The 19,928-nt window shown below is 34.1% G+C and overlaps 2 protein-coding genes across 9 annotated transcripts in view; one reads left to right on the top strand and one right to left on the bottom strand.

Annotated features, from left to right (window-relative positions):
* Positions 1 to 7,669, top strand: part of poe (E3 ubiquitin-protein ligase-like protein poe) — a 61,309-nt gene extending 53,640 nt beyond the window's left edge. For 3 of the 4 annotated variants that reach the window (XM_068772353.1, XM_068772352.1, XM_068772351.1), the window contains exons 85-96: positions 186 to 421; positions 995 to 1,115; positions 1,207 to 1,481; positions 1,614 to 1,748; positions 2,075 to 2,233; positions 2,808 to 2,990; positions 4,187 to 4,335; positions 4,746 to 4,875; positions 5,331 to 5,521; positions 5,932 to 6,072; positions 6,601 to 6,790; positions 7,158 to 7,669. In XM_068772353.1, the coding sequence (XP_068628454.1) occupies positions 186 to 421; positions 995 to 1,115; positions 1,207 to 1,481; positions 1,614 to 1,748; positions 2,075 to 2,233; positions 2,808 to 2,990; positions 4,187 to 4,335; positions 4,746 to 4,875; positions 5,331 to 5,521; positions 5,932 to 6,072; positions 6,601 to 6,790; positions 7,158 to 7,382 (2,135 nt within the window). In that variant the 3' untranslated portion in view covers positions 7,383 to 7,669. The remainder of the gene's footprint in view (positions 1 to 185; positions 422 to 994; positions 1,116 to 1,206; positions 1,482 to 1,613; positions 1,749 to 2,074; positions 2,234 to 2,807; positions 2,991 to 4,186; positions 4,336 to 4,745; positions 4,876 to 5,330; positions 5,522 to 5,931; positions 6,073 to 6,600; positions 6,791 to 7,157) is intronic. The other variant, XM_068772354.1, reaches the window with a different exon arrangement.
* A 5,629-nt stretch (positions 7,670 to 13,298) lies between these two features.
* The window catches only part of Drip (aquaporin homolog protein drip), a 77,900-nt gene continuing 71,270 nt past the window's right edge, over positions 13,299 to 19,928 (bottom strand). For all 5 annotated transcript variants that reach the window (XM_068772209.1, XM_068772210.1, XM_068772211.1 and 2 more), the window contains 4 exons: positions 19,243 to 19,314; positions 17,502 to 17,639; positions 16,834 to 16,914; positions 13,299 to 14,228 (listed from right to left, as the gene is read on the bottom strand). In XM_068772209.1, coding sequence (XP_068628310.1) covers positions 14,124 to 14,228; positions 16,834 to 16,914; positions 17,502 to 17,639; positions 19,243 to 19,314 — 396 coding nt within the window. In that variant the 3' untranslated portion in view covers positions 13,299 to 14,123. The remainder of the gene's footprint in view (positions 14,229 to 16,833; positions 16,915 to 17,501; positions 17,640 to 19,242; positions 19,315 to 19,928) is intronic.

Genomic DNA, 19,928 nt, shown 5'->3' with positions numbered 1-19,928 from the left:
CAACAAGAAATTAAAAACATAAAATTGTTTTATAATTTAGCATCAGAGAAATGAATTATTTAAAACATTGCTTGAATAATGCAGTAAAACTCAAATGTTAGATACAGTATTATGCGAAGCGCAAACTACTTTGCAGTGGGCGTCTATCTGCTAATATAACAATGTTGATGAAATCGTATTTTTAGGCGGTTTGGAGGTGATGCTGCAGCGTCTGGCGGCGATACAGCGCGTGGGCGGTGCGCGTGCGCTGTGCTCGACGTTGCTGCGGCTGCTGGGGCTGTGCGCGCGCGTGCGCCGCTGCGTCCGCGTGCTGACGCGAGCTGACACACGCGCGCTGCCGGTGCTCCTGCGGGCGTTGCAGCTTGCAGCCGAAGAAGAGAAGGATATGCCGCGTTCGCACCTTGTCTATCAACTTCTTGAGGTATTTTAACTTCGTGTTTATTAGCTATAGATTCATTTTCGCGACAATTAGTAAGGATACTTCATTAAGAGGCCAGACATTGAGACAAATTGATTCAATGCATCAGATTATTTTATTGGCCATGTAATGTATAAACAGCATACAAGCTTTAATTAGCTTCCCTCCTGTAGAGATAGATTATCGATACTCAAATAAGCATTATCATTACCATCATTTCGAGTTTTCTACTATACGTAGGCTACCCCTTATAGATTCCAATAGGCCTGTATCCGGTGTCTTCAGACGACCCTAGCCGGGTATCCATCTTGTAGGCGGACGTCCAATGGTATACTTGCCAGCCCGTGGTCTTCACTCCAGAACTTTAAGACCCCAGTGGCCATTATGTTTAAATATATTAAAAAAAAAACTGTTGTGTGTTGTCCTACAGTGTGCTGATTTCTTCGCTATATTTTCCTTCCCTATTTGTGAATATTATTAATAGCGAGAAACCAAAATTGATTTTGAGATACTTGAAACGAGGTTAATAAAAGTTATCAATTAAAGCACATGTAATTCAAATATTTCTTTTTACAGATAATGGAAAGAATTCTATCAGTGGCAGCCAGCGAAAGCCTTGAGTCATTCTTGCAATTCTCACTCACATTTGGTGGACCGGAATATGTGCAGGCACTATTAAATTGCACTGAGTGTCCAGGTAACATTTTTAACTACAGTTTTTCTTATAAGATAACTTAAATAACATTAATTTAATGTTGGATTTATAATGGATTTATACTTCGTTACAGGCATTCGTAACAACTCCGTTGCGCTTGGCCATCTGACACGCGTGTTAGCGGCCTTGGTATACGGAAATGATCTCAAAATGGCTATGCTGGTTGACCACTTTAAGCCGGTTCTGGACTTCGACAAACTGGACTCAGAGCAATGGACGGAGGAAGAATTTCGAATGGAATTGTTCTGCGTTCTTTGCGCCAATATCGAGAGGAATTCTATTGGCGGGACCCTCAAAGATTACTTGATCTCATTAGGAGTAGTCCGCGATGCGTTGGAATACATTATGGTACGTGAATGACTTTCAATATCGCTTTAATTGTACATCTTAGTTTATTTCGTCATTCACTTGATTTTAAATATATTTGAACTAATTTATTGCTAATTATGTATATTAATTTGTAAACATTGGTATCAATAGAAACACGCTCCATGCGTTAAACCGACGCTCGTGTGTACGGACTCGGACGAATTGAAAGAGTTCATCAGTCGACCTGCGCTTAAATACATACTGCGCTTCCTTACTGGACTTGCTGCGGACCATGAACCTACTCAGGTAATGTTCTTTTTTTTTGCATTATTAACTTGTTTACGATAAACAATTTTGCTGTTGTAATAAATTTTTAATATCTTGTTATAATTAGATTATTTATGAAAATAAAAATTTACCTTTGTAAATAACGGGTTCAACTCTCGCGACTTTGTATGAAAGTGCATAGACAATACTCATAAATGATTAAGAAAAACAGGAGAATATACGGGCATTCAAAGGATTAGGACCCATGCTCTTTCTGATTGGAGGCTCGAGTCTCACTCAAGGAAAGCTATATCTTATACTTTATCTTGATATAAGAATAAAAACTTATTTATTTTGCGGTTCAGATGTTAGTGTGTGAGAAGGTGATACCGATCGTGCACCGACTAGAACAAGTGTCGTCGGGCGAGCACGTGGGATCGCTAGCGGAAAACCTTCTAGAAGCGTTGCGTTCGCAGCCGCAGTGCGCAGCTAAAGTACAACAAGTGCGGGATTTCACGCGACAGGTTCGTATCTATTATAATTATTATATATTGATTATGATAAGTATTAACAGAATTTGTACTTCAAATAATGTCACTAGATGACGCTATGACTTTTGTAATCATTAAAATTTACCAGATATTTGATACCGATTCGGTGAAATATGCAATGATTTGAACCAAGATTGGTTAAAGTACCCTCGAGCTTAGTTACGAAATAAATGTTTAGGCTGTGATTTATTTCCTCTTTAAATTGTTAATGTCAATACGGTTAATAATAAAAGTCAGTAGTACGGAAAAGTTGATGCCGTCCACTTTCCGAACTTCAATTTCAAATTCCTCAATTTCATTTGTGCAGCGTTAGAATGTTCACTTAGGAAGTGGACAAATGGTTAATAAAGACGCTACACGTAGGCTGCTTCCAAATGGTCCTGTTCAAATCCATAGGAGGCCTATGACCAGCTGTTGATGTCCTACCGACTCATGATGATGATTTTATGTAAGCGCATTAGCTACACTAGACTTATATTCGCCCTTATATTTTTATTATATACACCTTTGTTTCTTATTTTAAACCTGCCTATTTATTATGTACTAGGAAAAGAAACGTTTAGCAATGGCGGTGCGAGAGCGGCAGCTGGGAGCGCTGGGCATGCGCAGTAACGAGCGCGGACAGGTGACTGCGCAGTGCTCGCTCACGCAGCAGCTGGCTGACCTCGCGGAGGAGGCGGGCGCCGTCTGCTGTATCTGTCGCGAAGGATACAAGTACCAGCCCACCAAGGTATGCTTTGTAACTATGCACCATCACTTAATGGCTTTTCCATTTTACTTTCAAATTTCACAAAAAATTGTGGTTACTCCCCCAAGAACGGTAGATCATGGAGGGAATGTTTACACAAAGTCCAAAGTAGAAATATGTATTTTAATCAAACTTAGCCCATATTTTACCGATTTTTATAACTTAAATGAAATGAAAACAATATTCAACCAAAAAAAACTGACAGCCAATTACAAGGCAAGAAATATTGTAGAACGCTTTCTTTCAGCCGACATAAATAAAGCGTTCTGGCGAGGGATATCCCTGTTCGGCGCCCCTCTTTAGATTATGTTACTACATAACATCTCTTACATATAATACATAATACTTTTATATGAAAATTTTTAATTGAAACATGATTGCTTGTGTTAAAAGAAAAGTTTGTTATTAGTAAAATTAAAATCACTCTGATTTTATTGTGGGTTATGTGTTTATTTAAAAAATATTAAAATAGGATGTATTGTAATATTACATTGTTTTTTATTTAACAAACAACTCAATAAAGAGCAATTTTACAGAAAGCTGCTTTTTTCACTATAATTAAAAATAAACTAAAACATACTACGTACACACTCTTCTACGTAACACCCTGTATATATGAAGTTTTTAAAGTCCCATAAAAAATTGTTAAAGATGAGTTAACTTACTTCCTGACCGGGACTCCCAGAGGCGAGAGAATATTGTACATATGAACGCAATTCCTAGTAAATATAATCATTTATTCCATAATAGCCTAGGCCTTTTAAACATCGATACTAAAGAATGTATAGTGATTTATTGACATAATATAATGACATAAGTGCTTACAATATTTTAAAACATTGATATGGTTACTTGGAGTCAGTAAAGGTTGTTTTATTGTCTATTCAGTGTTATTGCACTCCAATGGCTTCAATTGTGTTTATATACGTCTTCATTAAAACTAGTTATCTCCCGCCCAATATCTTAATGCTAATATTGGCACTAATTGTATTTTGCAAGGCTATAGATTTGTCTTAGCCGAATTGCAGTATGAGATGTAAAATATATCATTGCAAATATAAACTTTTATCTTGAGACTCTATTTAGATAAGTACTTTTCCTTGATTTTCAAGACCTTAAGGGATAGGTAGATTTTAATTACTAATACTCAACATATATGTATATCTTATGGTGCACAGGTTCTTGGTGTATACACATTTACGAAGCGATGCCCGGTGGAGGAGTTCGAAGTGCGCGCACGCAAGACGCTGGGTTACACCACAGTGTCGCACTACAACATAGTTCACGTGGAGTGTCATATGGCAGCCGTACGACTTGCTCGAGCAAGGTATAAGCTACTAATATATAATTAAATATGCTTATAACCAATGCTTTACTCTTTCATGTTAAGGGAATAAGAGAATCGGCAAATTTTCTTGTTTAAAAATAAGATTCGAAACTAATTAACTGAAGAGTTGATGTAATTTACTTGAAGATGTTTATACGAATTTTAAATGTTTGTGTTGGTTTCTATAGGATGTATTTTAAGAGACAATTTTTCGAAATTTTGCAATCAAGTTCTTTGTCTCCTTAGTGGACATTATACTGTTTTTCAACTCTGTCGATACATAAAATACTACGACTGGTTTGAAATTCTGTATCCCTTTAGTTTGTCCCATAAAATAAAGTATTATTATTATTTATTAGAATTCTTAATTTCTTGATAAAACTATAATATTATTTATATTAATTTGACAGGGATGAATGGGAAAGTGCAGCTCTGCAAAATGCCTCGACTCGATGCAACGGTCTACTGCCGTTGTGGGGACCTCACGTACCGGAATCTGCATTTGCAAGCTGCCTCGCGAGACATACGACATACTTACAGGTTTGTGAAGACACCTTTTATTACTTTATCTATTTAGATATCTCTGTGTTACCGCTCTTTATTGTCATATTCATTGTGTAATAATTGCTAATAACCATGTGGAGTGGCTTTAGCCCATTTTTCCTTTGCCTACCTGGATTATAGGCGTAAGTGTTTAATCGTCTAATTGAAAAACATTACTTTTTATTTCGACATGTACTTTACTTTTGATTTTAACATGAAACTTATTTAGCTTGATCGATTACATATTGTTCCATTAATTATTTTATGAAATATTGCTATGATATAATTGTTGAAAAGTATTTTTGTTGCTATTTTTTTTTTAATAATATTGACAAATTTGAAAGTACAATTGAGTAATGCAATAGAAAACATAAAAGTGCCCAAAAATTTTAGATGCCATTTAGCAGTTAAACTTGTTGGGCATTGCGAATTTTGAGGGAAAGTCTTTATAGTTGATTATGTCCCAGGAATGCACGGGTCACCGCGACATTGGTCACACGTGCACGATACATGACCTAAAGCTGCTGCTGGTGCGGTTCGCGCGCGGGCGCACCTTCCACGACGACACGGGCGGCGGCGGCCCGCTCTCCAATATGCAGCTGGTGCCCGCGCTCGTGCACATGGCGCTCTACGTAATCAACACGTGAGTAACGCACGCACACACACGCACAGACATATTGTATTTGCTCATTTTTCTTGTATTGATTGCATTTATGATGCAATTTATAAGGTTAATATTTTTTATCTGACGATTTTTTAAAATGTCTTTACGTTTTATTACTAATCATACCAATAAGAACATTTTATTTCTCTATTACTATGATATTTTATTTTGTTATATACATGCTACATATATAACAATTAAATCTGTTTCTAACAAATCTTGACTTAGGAAATGCTGATCTTGGAGAAGATGCTGCTGTGGTTTTATAGAAACCCATCAAGAACGGATAATTTTGGCATCAGTCAACGCCGCCGCGAGTTCATAGTAGGTGAATTGGCGAGCAATTGAAATAGATAAACATGAATTTAAAAATTAATTGTTATATGCAGAACGCGCGTGGCTGGACGTGAAGTGACCGCGCTGGAGGCGTCGCTGGCGTGGGCACCACCGCGCTTGCTCGAGTCCGCGCATGACGCCGATGGGCCTTTGTACTTCGCTACACTTATGCTGCTATTATACCCTCACGCTAAGTATGTACACGCTTCACATCTTAGATCACATTTTTTTATTCAATTATCATTATAAATAAGAGCTACAATTTTGATACTAAGATATTTCCAAAGGAGAATTTTCTAAAAGCAACGTTTTTCATTGTTTGCGTGACAGGTGTTTTATGGATCCCAAAAATTGTTATCTATTACTTTAAATAGTATTTTATTATTGCCTCTTAATTGTAATGTTAAACAAATAAATAATTTTTGCAATAAGTTTTAGGAAACAGGTGTTTTATGGGCGTGTCTATTAAGACTTTTGACCAAGGCTGTATTCTTTAATGTACAGTTCAATTGTCAATTTATTTACAGCTTTTATAGTTGTTTCCACCTCCATCTAGTTAAAATAAAAAAACTAACAATCTCTAATTGAAATTACATCATCATCATTATAGTCATATCAACCGATAGACGCCGACTGCAAGGCATAGGTCTTACTAATAAACCGCCAGTGACAGTTACATGTAGTTAAATAATTTGTTTAATAATTATGAATGTAATCAACAGGTGGCAGTCATTGCGGCTATCCACACTGAAACGTTTGCTGGTGACCGCACACGTCCGCTCAGCGGCGCCGGGCGGACCGGCGATGCGAGCGCTGTCTGCGGACCACCGCGCCCCCAAACCCTGGGCGGACTATAAGCCCTACGCCATCTTCGTTGCTATCCTCGATCTGCTATACACCGTTATGTTTAAGGTACAATTTATTCACCTTAACAAAAATTCGGATTACTGAATTTTTAAAACTCTTTTTTCTTACTATATTATCATTACGTGATTTATTATTTCTGAAACTATTGATTTTTGGATAAGGTATACCATACCATACATTAATTGATAGCAAAAGCTTTTACGCCTGTTATTAATCACTGTGTATAAAGTTAGTGAATCCGAATTTGATATGCATGGTGGGTTATGACTTGTACCTCGGGAATGGTTCACAATCACCAATAATGAGGTGTGGCTTCTGTGGTCCAACAAAATGAATATAACTTAAAAAATGTAAAAGGTTAGGCTCCTGAATCTATTTCAATTAGCATCTTAATATGTTATATTTTCTACAGAATGTAGCGGCGACGACAGTGGAACAGTGGCCTGTGAAACTGGCGGAGTACATTCGACACAATGACGAAGCTAATGCCAAGGCGGCCGAGCGCATCGTGAGCACGCTCACGGACGAGCTGCTGCCGTGTGCGTCGTTCGCGGAGTTCTGCGACGCCGCTGGCCTGCTCGCAGACGTGCCCGACCCCGACACCTTCCTCCAGGCGCTCATAGACGAGCAACCTTGAGGAAGGCCTTTCGTGCCCTACTGCCTCAGTTACAACGGTTGCATGGCATGTTAAAACGAACCTTAACAAGTAAAAATACAGAACATTTTTGCGTAAATCATACACGAGACACGTGACTCGTCGCATCGCTTTCACTAACGGACTTGACCTCCCTCAGTGTCGTGATATATAATAGATCGCTTACCTAACCAATATTTATTCCCAGACTCCTGTGCAGCAAATTGAACGTTTAAATTGTAATCACATGTAGTGTTTGTCGTTGATTAATTAAATATTTCGGATATCCACTGTGTTGTTTTATTCTCTAGATATACTTCTCTGATAATTATCTATTTGTGGAATACGAAATTTTGACTAATGTCAAAAATATTAAATAAAAATGTGTATTCAAATTCCATCATCATCTCGTACGCGTATAGGAATATATCTATTTAATATCTATTTAAAATATTTAGTATAAATGGTGTATATCGCAGCATCTCGCTTAATTTTTGCTAAGTAAATGATCATAAACATGCACCTCCTCTCTCACCTCTCTCTCACCTCCGTTTAAACGTCAAACATCGAATATTTTAATATTATTTTAATATAATGAAAAACTTAATCCATATGTGAAGTCAATTTTAATGGATTTATGAATATCTTATAGATATAATGTATTAAATTACGTTTACATCCAAAAAATTATAATTTTTCTTATATATGTTATTTTGCGTCGCTTATTTCAGGTATTCTTAATTTGGTGACTACATTATATGGCGCTCGAAGTTACTAATACATTAAACCGAATGAAAAAAACTATTATAATCTGTGATATCACTACGTATAAATTATTATCCTATTAAAAGAAAAGAAAGAAATCGTTGACTAAATTAGCTTACTATTTATTCATTTTACCATAATTAAAACGCACTTATAAACATATTACACAAATTCGTTATTGTGATCGATCGTATCTATACTTTTAGATAATATACTTTTACAGGAGCATTATTAACGGAAAAAATCAAAAAACAAATGTAAAAAAACATGACGGATATTTCGTATTTTAGTAGTTAATAATAATATTAGCAATAGTTATAATAACAGGAATGACAGAACAAAAGATGTCAATTTCACTTTTTGTAAAAAAAAGTTGCTTTGACACATTCTAAAAAAGTTTAACGCAATTCATGATATTTCCAAGTTTAAAAAATGAAGTAAATTAAATTGAAAATAAGTGAAATATTGAATACAATTTTGGTATACAGTGCTTCTTCAAAGCATGAAGTTTCCAGACAGTTTGGTACAAATTGATTTGGTACATTATATTTCAATTTTAACTTAAGAATAAATACACAATTAGAAATAAAATATATACTTAAGAAACCTTCATAGTTATTCTTCATTGGAACCCAATATTTTTTATTGCACAAAAACAATGTAGTGGCCGATTTTTAACCATTTGAATTGTTCGACATCAAGGAATTATCATGTTTCGTTCTGTTACTCTTCTTCAACTATTGTTTATAAAAGAAATAGTGTTTATCATATTACGCACTACATAAATATATAATCAATGATATTATTAACAAATCTAATTATATAAATCTGCAATAAATTTTGTCATTTACTAAGATCTAAACAATACGTGCGGAGTAGAAATAACAACCGCACAGTAAGGGACTGCGATAGACATAGCTCGCCATATATACTGCCTGGCGTTCGCTTCTACAGATACATTAATGCTTGTCTGGCAAGGGGGTTGAAACTATCAGAAATGTCTGGCTAATGAGGAAACATCATCTAATTATTATACAAGTATCACATATGTAACGGAAATGGAATTATATTGTCAAGATCATAGCGTATTCGGAAAGGGGTTGCTGGTGACAATTGATGACGTGATTTTAAGTAATATTTGAAGATAATACAACAAATCATGCTTTATTATTGACATATTTAAATCGGTATTTTATACATCTTTATTACCGTTTACTTGCCAAAGCTGGATCTTCCTTCTTATCTGTTTTGAGAACATGCATAACAAACTTAAATTATTAGCTAGTGTCACTAGAAAAGGCTTCATTTAGAATGGCTTTGTAAGTGTACTGTATTAAGGGTGTAAATTTATAAAATCTATTCCTGGTCATTTTTAATATGCTGTAAAAAATATATATTAAACTAAAAATGGTCGAGAGGGCGTCTCAATCCTTGTGGATGCAATTTTAAAGTAAAATATTTGTGCTAACCTTATCGGCAGAAGGAATAATGCTACTGTATTAAAGTCTCTAAACCTTATGGTTTCGTCGTGATGAGTAAAGCTACAAAGGAGCTATAGCTCATTTGTTTTTCATAAATGTATGGCAAATTCTACCTACAAATCAATGGTTTTAAAAATAATTAATGACGTAATGATAATGTATTAATAAGAAAAAGCCTTTTCACAATTCGGATTTACTACATACTAATTATTGTTTATTATGTCTCTCTGTAGACTGTACTGCCAGAAGTAATTATTCCGCGTGTTGCAATAGAAAGATTAAATTAATGAAACATATAGAAAAAAAAATGACCAATGAGCTATACATATATATCCTTAAAGCTATAACACCTATAACCAAACACCCTGTATATAGATGAGTCATAATTAACACCTGAATATGTAGGTCGTTGCATTAAAGCCTCTACTCGTAAATGTGAGGACGACATTGACAAGTCGAAGGTAAGTTTTTAATAGGGTTCGCTTAGCAGGCGTCGGTGGTGTCGTCTGTGATAGAGCGCAGCAGTCACGAGCTATTGTGAAACACCAGCGAAGATTGTGTCGTGACGTGAGATGCGTTTGATACCGTCGAATCACATGTGGATTTCAAAGAATTATTGTTAAGTTTTAACATGTTTGGAACTAAGCTTTAAGTTGGAAAGATACCACTACATGGCGCCATATTTTTTTTTCTATTTTCTATCTATTTTGTAACCTTTATGGCATTCGTCTAATAACGTACGTACGTGGTCACTGTCAATAATTATTTTGTACACAAGGATATGAATAAATAAAAAAAGAAACATTACGTGGACAGGAGTTTTTTTTCTGATTTACGTGGTCCGATAGTGAAGTATCAAGATCAATTAACCTGCCAACAATTATAGGTGGAAGAAATCCTTGCTGGTAAAGTTTTATTTACTAAAAGGTTACAAAACAATCTATTTGAAACTTGACCGGCTTTGAGGTGGCTTGATTACGGTCAATGTCTACCGTAATCCTCATTATTGTAGCGAATCCCGAGGATTTCATCGTGAACTTCGGATCAGTTCGTAACATTAGTTATTCTACCGAATTGCGAAGGTGCCAAATTCCTAGATTGTTAGGCGGACGGTCCAATAATTACATGCAAATACCCCCGAGAGGTGGTCTCTGCCAGAACTGTCAATATGTTAAGAATTCCGTGTCGGAGGCCCATGGGAGAACCAAGCTTTGTCTCTCGATCAGATCTACGGCGACGAGACCTTATACTTAAATGTTGTTTTAGATAGGTGCAAAGTAAAATTTAAAAGATAATCATAAAGCCCATGAAGTATTTCTTCTTCAAATTTTTAGCAGTAAAGGTATTCAAGTTTTCAAAATTAATACGCGATGATCGAGTAACATCACTAAGTACATATTCATTTCAACAGAAATAATAAATGCTTAGGCTCTATTACTTATTTACTAGGTTTTACTACGTCCCACTAAGTGGATCGACGACGTAGTCAAGGAAGTCGCTAGATGTCAGTAGCGCAAGACTGAGTATTATTGAGGCGGTCTTTGTGAAAAGTCTATGATTGTAGTGGGCGTCTTCAGGCTGATATAATGTTAATGATTATCACGTGTTGATGTCAAAAAGGATTTTCGCTATTTAATATTATTATTTGAAGTATCTCCAATGCCTATAAAAGTTAATTCTTACCATGGGCACAGGAAAGTTAGTATTTATTTATTTTGTCTATGCGGTTATTTTTTTTTGTGAAATAAATAAATTTACCATTCATCAAGGAAATCTTCGTAAATAAATAATAAAGGTTTTTATGGTATTCTAGAAAAATTTTCATAGAATCGAAGCTTTCGTTATATGTTATGAATTTTTAATACCGGTATTAATTTCTTCTCGAATTAGAATTTTTAAATCATGAATCAAAACACGAATATTTCGCATAGTTAAGAACAACTAAATTATAAATAAACAGTTCGTATTGTGTATTATTACAGAGTTACTTATATTTTCTCACACGGCATTAGTCATAGGTCGTTGCGCTTATATTAATAAAGCTTCGCTACACGTACAGTCGATTTGCGTTACTCGAGTGTGAACGCAAACTTGTCCCTCCACTATTCTAAAGGACATCGCTCCGATGAGAAGAATGTTGTGTCATGTTACAGAAAGCTAATAGCATAAAATGTCGTCAGCGTGAATCTATAAGAAATTTTTATTTATACACTTGAAAAGACACCAATTTTAACTCTACTACGCCTATGTTACCTATTCTATTCTATTATGTTATATAAATAAGAAAGCTTTTGGGTCTTCCCCAGAAGTAGCAAGCCCAAATATTATTCCGACAAGGTTCTTAAGACGAACTTTTACATTTTTGAGCCAATAAAACGTATCAAATATAAGGAATCAATATCAGAATGTACCCATCGCAGACTTGGTGTAGCATTTGATAATAAAAAAAACTAGTAAGGAATACAATGTTGTAGGTTGAGTATACTAATATGACCTATGATCATTAAAAATACAGTTTATTTATTATGTTGTATTAAAATATATGTTTTATCTAAGGAGAAGGGCTGTCAAACTCTTCGAATCAAATGATAATTAAATGTTTGGAAAAATATATAAAGATTCAATAAAAACAAAGAAAAAGAATAAAGATTAGTTATATTGACATTTTACGCTAAAATAATACGTGATGGTTATTTATTAAGATATTGTGAGTCTCCTGTATTTAGCTCCTGACTTGCCTTTTATAATAAATTCTAGTGTTGCCAGTTCAGATTTCATTATTAAGATATTTGGTAGAACTTGGCCACTGATGCAAATATTAGGTAACAATTAAAATGTTTTGCAATCCAATTGTTATAAATTTCAAGTTTGACCTTTTGACAGCTACCAATTACTAATATAAAGACATAATTGTAAATGTGGCAAGCCTTTCTATTGTTTGACGTGGTGTAACTAAATTATACTTGTAAATGAAGTTTTTATTACCACTGTTATTAAATCGCAGTGGGATAGCGCATGTGGGCGACATTTGATTTTATTGATTAAAATTAAGTAATGCTTGTCATCATTATCTTCTTAAAAAACGTTTTATTATTTCACAAATCTAAAAGTAATTTGAATTATCTGAAAGAGCAAAATTACGTCGACTTTCTTATAGTATTCGAAAAATTAAAATGTTATCACTGATAAAATGTTTTTGAACTGCTTCAGTTAGTGAAAAATATAAGCCATAAGCCAGATGATTTTACAAAAAGTTGATTTTTAGTATCTGTGCTCTTTTTTATTAATTTTTTCATTGGTACTATTTAAAAAATATCACAGTTTGCTCGAATATATACCAAAACAAATTATAGCAATTTATATATATTAAAAGTTAAAATTCTCACGCGAATACCTTCTAATTTAGGAGGAGATACCTAATGAAATTATTATGATGATTACTTGACGACTGGCTGGAATCGTGTGTCATTAAGTTCAAACATTAAAGTGTTAAAACTATTTGTATGTTGCATTGAAAATAATATTAATATATCTATCCTTCATATATTTTTAAATATCTAGGTGGAAATTAGTAAACAAAAATTTAATAATTGGAGGCAAAAATAACCAAAATAAAAGTTCTCGGAAACGAACAAGAAGTTTTGATCTTAGAAATGTTGAATAAAAAGCAGTATTTATTAAAATTATTTATTGTATAATAGACAATCCGTGTGAGTTGTGTTTGACATTATAAATTTATTGTAAATACAAAATAATGTTAAATTCACAATGACACACAACACTAACGAGTACATACAATCCGTATGGTGGATTCAACAACTTAACGTTCTTTATGCACACGTTATAAATAGACTTAAAGAAAACCCTATCTTACTCTAGATATTATCTTACATACGACCACAGAGTCTTTATTTCTATACAAATATAATTTTTAATTTAACAGGTAGCGATTCGTTCATAAATATCGTCATTGGACTTTCCAAAGCGAATAATATTAAAAAAAGAAACAAATGATCGTAACAAATGTTTATGGTATATGCTCATTGATAAATTATTAAATATATGTGAATCAACATTTAAATGTCAGAATATATGCGCTTCTATCAACGAGCATGTACGATTTATTCATTTACCTCTCGCATTGCTTTGTGTTTTGAAGCGAACCGACATGCAATGTAGACATGATTATAATTTGCAACATTTAAAATCAAATTAAATAACATTTTAGATTCATATTTAAATATTCGTGTCAGTATAATAACTAACTTATGTCATTTATGTTGACATCGGTATTAAATTTATGTCATATTTTTTTGGTTATTATTTCGTCATAATAATTTTAATGCGCAATATCGATTTTTTATTCTAAATATAGTTAGGGTTTTATAATATATCGCGATCTGAAATAACACAAAGGGGTTTTATATGTAATAAATAGTAAATGCGAGAGGCTAAATGATAATGGTGAAGGTACAAGAAGCTTGTGGATTCGAGAAGTCTAGAAGTCATAGGAGCCGCTTTCGCCATTCTTGCCGATGCGGAAGATGAACCTGTAGACGAGGCCGGCAACCACTCCGCCGACGATAGGGCCCACCCAATATACCTGCGATAATAAAAGATTAATTCCTTCTTATTTTTTTTTCTCATTGTCAATTATGAGGGTTAAAAATTACTTTAAAATCAATATGTATTCCCCTCGCTGAGCACGCCTGGAAGATTACAACCGCCTTCCCTAAGAGGAGGCTTGAGTGTTAACAAAGTGTAGTTCAGTAGAGAACCTAAGGATTAGGTTACAATTATGTAATCTAATATAATTAAAATCAGAGACTGTTGTGTGAAGTAAACCGCACGCCTGTTCCATACGAAATGATTTTAATGTCAAAGTTACTTGGCTATTTATAAACCTACGGGAATAATCGTTGCACTGTGGCATTTGCTCGAAGTCCGCTGTTTGTCAACAAAATGATTATTCTGGCGTCGGTCGGGACTCGTGGGTTAGTCAGCGGGCGATCAAATATAAAAGGTCACGTAATACCTACAGAGTGATGCTATCAGCTTAATAAATTTTAAAGTGGAATAAAAATATTATCTCATCATTTAACCTCTACAGAATTGACTATATTAAATTCATCTCTTTAACCCAGTTTCAACAGTTTCTACATTCATATTGAGAAAAAGCACCTACGGAACAATTTATAGATTGTTACTCTAGAAGCTACCCGTCTATGGTATAACTGTTGTTCCACGGGCCACGGCACGCTTTGAGCTAAGTTGAATACTTATGAACTACTCTTTGATAATCGTCATCACAGCGAAAGACGAGCCATTTTATTTGCTATGCGTTATTATTCCTTCGTGTAGCCGTGCAGTTTACTTTACAAAACGTGTTTTATTTCAATAAGGATAGAAAAGACCGCGGTTCCTAAAGTTCATAAAATATACCAACCTATTGATAAGACATACATCCGAATTCAAATTTTGAATAATCGTAAAAAGAAATCTGACAGATATGCAGGCTACCATTTCATAGGCTCGTATATTGCATAGAGTACTGCACCGTAACGCAAAACACGCAACATAACTATTAAGGTACTAGATAAAACCTCTTTTTACATAATATCCACTTTGCACTGCTAAGATATTGCGTGTATAAAATGCATCAGGAATATGCACCTGACACATCCATTGTTCTGAATTGCATAATGCCCTGACCGTCGGGAAATGACGTTCATAACTTTCATATAGAAAGAGCTGGGCCGCACTTTCTGTGGCGATCCATGAGAAAACTCTTCGTACATTAGATTCGTTATCATATGCGATTTAAAGAAAAACTATATTAAACTATTTAAAAGGTAACGTAGCATATAATGAATAAAATTTCTTTCGGGGGAGTACTTGTATACAATTGATATATACTGATATAAACTGATTAGTTATCGATGTAGGTCTGACAGGAATAAATTCAGATTTACAACAAGATACTACAAAATATTAAATAAAATTATATTCCTCAATCTGTCGTCGTTGAATTTTTATTTATAAATTAATTTTCATAAAATTGGAAATCAAAGCTGTGTAAAGTAGTTTTAGAAAATGTAATCTATCAGATTCAAAAGTCACGGAAATATAATAAAATTAAATAGCAGAACACAGCAATCTCAGAAATTGTTTTCAATTAAATTTTACTGCAAATATTAATTACAATGTTTAGGCAAATGTTAGATGTCGCAATAAAGTAGCAAGTAACAAAAACCAAAGTACGATATACTATTACGTAACGCGCTAGATGCATATGAAAAGTGCACATTATACCATCTCGTAACATCCTAACACTGCTGTGACTTGGTTTTGCTCGCCTCACGTGATGCGAAGTGAAAGTGAATAGTGTGTCCATCATTATCGATTGGACATGGGCCATACTACCGATAGTCGATAAAATAGTTAATTTTATAGTTCACAACACTAATCCTTTGCTTGCAGGCGAAAGTTTATGCCAGACGAATAAATAAAAAAGCTTCAGCAGACAATCTTTTACTTTTAAACGTCTATCTATAAGATTTATTTTTAATTTTATTCTAAATTAGATTTAATTTAAATCTTAATCTACGTTGTTAGTTTAAAGTAAACATAAATAAGAAAAATATATGTTAATATAATGTGAACTGGATTTCGGAAACTTAGTGAAATAAAGGTGACAGGTTTCCTATGTTGTATTTTTGCATTCTTTTTTATGTATCGAAAAGCTTAAAAACTGTATAAAGAATTTACCGTAGTAATTGTAATTAAGAAGAAAGAGGTTTTACTAGTTGTAAATTATGGCTACCATTTATATTTTTCTTTCTGTCGGACTCACAAATTCACATTTGTTGACCTTGATGTTTTAATTTTTTTTTTCAATTTCCTTCATATATTTACGACACAATCTGGTTACTTATCTCAGTATTATTAAAATATTTAATGATGGGACGTATATATATATATATATATATATATATATATATATATATATATTTATGTGTAAAAAAATGTAAATCATAACTGTAATAAAGCGTTAGTGAAAGTTATTCCTCAACACTCATGCTACATTAAAAAATGGGGGCCCGGGGTCATTTTTTTTTTAAATTTAATAAAATTAAATGAACAGGAGCATTTTTTAATTATCGTACTTGATATTTTAATGAACTAAATAGTTTGACAATGAGACTTACCCAGTGCGATGTCCAGTCGCCCATGACGAGGGCAGGTCCGAAGGAACGTGCGGGGTTCATACTCGATCCGGAGAATGGAATCTGTTAACAATGATTTTCTTTAATTCTGTTGTGATTGCAGATTTTAAATTAATTGTTCCTGCATTACAGGTTTTGTAAAATTTGAATCGTAAATGTCTTCATTATATTGTAACGTTATGGTAGAACTTAACCAGAAACGTAAATGATTACAGTAAATTTTTAGATCATATCTAATAACTTATATAAATTGCATTTATCCATTCAGGAGGATAAATTAAAATAAATTCTCATATCAAAGTTACCGAGTCTTGGCAGTGTGGTGGTTAAGAAATGTTACTTCGATCGTAGGTCTCGGGTTTTATTGCAGCTGCTCACTAAAGTTAAAATATTCTAAAAATAAAAACTCGAAAGAAATGTCACCTCCACTAATTCGCACTAGGATCGCGGGGATTGTATCCCGTATCCCCTTGAGTTACTTATGTCCTAGTACAGATAATTTAGTGTGATAACGAGGGATGTGGGCCGCTTATTAACAGTCCTTTTGGAAATCCATGAAACTGAACATAGACAAGCAGTGTACGTCTAACGGTTGAAATGATGATGATAATAATAAATATAAAATGTATTAAGAGATAGTAGATACTCACGCAGGCAGCGTGGCAGGCGGTGATGCTAAGGCCGATGGCGAGAGGAGCAGAGCCTTTGAGATCGGTGCGGCGGCCATCACACACTCCCTGCACCACCAGCACCAGCACAAACGTGATGAGCGCCTCAACCAGCAGCGCCTGCTCACAACGATATTCGCTTTTAATACTCACTTAAGCAGTACTAGTGGCAGGTCTCGATAGCAATCGATCCAGTCCAGTTCCATCATCACGGGCATTCGCTCATCGCAATGTCAAATATGTATAGAGCGACAATCCAAGCCGATGTCTCCTCTCTAATACTCTAGCGTCAAATCTAGCGTACTAATAATATATGGTACCGAACCGGGGCTTCCAAGGATATCTTGTCAACACCATGATATATGCGTCTTGATGATTTGCATGTTATGAACGTATAGGTAAGACAATTCATGAACAACTTAGATAGAAGCATTGTTGCAGTTTCTTCTGCCACTTTTTCTCACAGCGCTTATACTTTAATGTTGATTAGGCAATTAAAATCGACTAAGCCAAGGTCAGATCGCCCTCCTGTATGATCTAAGAGCTCGGCGGCATCCCAATCCAGTAATATTATGCATACCGGGCCCGAGCTTCCCGAGAGAGGTAAGTTGCATAAAAGAGATCCATGCTAAGCGCCTTCTGCGTTCTGCAGTAAAAATATAAGGCAACAGAGAAGATACAGACCAAAAAAAATACAGCAGTCTGCTACCTCAAACACTGTAAAGTCAATGGGATGGATATCCAAATGTCAATGGGATAACTGTATTTGTTACGAACATTAAAAAATGCATCAGATTTAATTGAATAACCAAAAAAAATGCATTTACAAGAGTGAGAGTTGCGCACATATCTTCGAAGTTTTAGTCTTCGTACCAAATTTCGTTTATACTTCTCTGTACCAAAATGATGGTTTATTATTTTTTTATTATTAGTTTTATTCTTGGTACGTTCTATAATTATTAACTTTCAACAATGAAATTTTTATATTTATCAATTAAACGCGACCTTGCTCTAATTCAAATTCTAAATTCTGACAAAATTCATAGTGACATTCAAGAAGGACCTCATAGAAAATATTTACCCGTTCACATAATCTCAAGGAATATATATTTGTATAGCAGTGACGGCAAACAATGATAATCTAAAAATACTATTCGAATATTATATTATTATATGTAATATGTCAAGGACAGCCATGGGTAAACGTTATTATTTGCGCACAATGATCGTAATTGCGCAGTAATATATTACAACTGTTATAATACGCAAATATCAAATAGTGAGTAATTACATTATTTCTAAATATAAGAAAAGTTTATGGAAGAAGCTACGTTTTAAATTTGAAATTATGAACATTATTTTTGTAGAAATCATAATTCGAATCGAAACCACATGACGCACAAAAGGCGGGACGAACTCTAACTCTACCAAGTTTGGTTTTTTTTATCAAAAGCTAACATGTTACTTGGCTTTCGTGTGATGTTAGGTAATAGATTAAGTTTGTCACACTGTGATAAGATATTACGTCAAAATAAAATTATAATGTCACTATTTACTGCTCTAATCTCGTTCAAAAAAACAGTAACACTTTACTTGAGGCAAAAATAGATGCTTAGATAGAATTTATACAAACAGCCTCTTAATGTTCTGGAGAACCATTATTTTAAAATATAATGTTATCGGTATTGTAAGATATAAAAGTAGATTTTAAACCAAACCGTACCTGTGCGTCGCTGACTCCTGCTCCAGGCAATGTCATACCGAAAGATAGGACACGATCTTCAGGTACAGCCAACTGCAATCAAATAATCATATTAAAATATGTAAAGAAAAGTGCGAAGATTAGTTTAAAATACGTCATGTGTAAATAATTGAAAATAAAGTTTAGGTACTACGCGGGTCGTCAGCACCGGCCCCTCTTCTTACAACGCGATAGAGCTGGCATGTGGATGGTACATTCATGGAATGCTGAGAAGTTACGATTCCTTAAGTACTAAATAAACGAAATGTAAGAGTGCTCATTTCATAACACATAAATACTTTATGTCCTTTATGTACATAGTATTCTATTTTCTTTTATTCAAAAACGTAAATTTGTCCATTGAACACCCGATGATAATCGTACACAAAGATAATTTGTAAAAAAGAATGTTTTTTTTTTACTTTTTACATTATCTATGTCTACGTATTTTATAAACAATTGTTTTAATCGAAATTAATAATCAATAACACACATATATATATATATATATATATATATATATATATATATATATATATATATATATAGAAGGGCAAATGCGCCCCCAAAGACAGAAAATATCCTCCGATTAATTTTATCAACTCCTTATTACAGCTCTATCCTAAGAAGACGAGGCACCAGGCCGAAGGTGTTCTCGTAGTTTTAAC

Source organism: Battus philenor, unplaced genomic scaffold (genome assembly GCF_028537555.1).
Source record: "Battus philenor isolate CCGP_79_NKW_IND1 unplaced genomic scaffold, ilBatPhil1.0.hap1 SCAF_5, whole genome shotgun sequence".
In the NCBI taxonomy this organism is placed as follows: domain Eukaryota; kingdom Metazoa; phylum Arthropoda; class Insecta; order Lepidoptera; family Papilionidae; genus Battus; species Battus philenor.
Note: the sequence above shows the minus strand (reverse complement) of the source record. Positions and strands in the feature narration are given on the sequence as shown.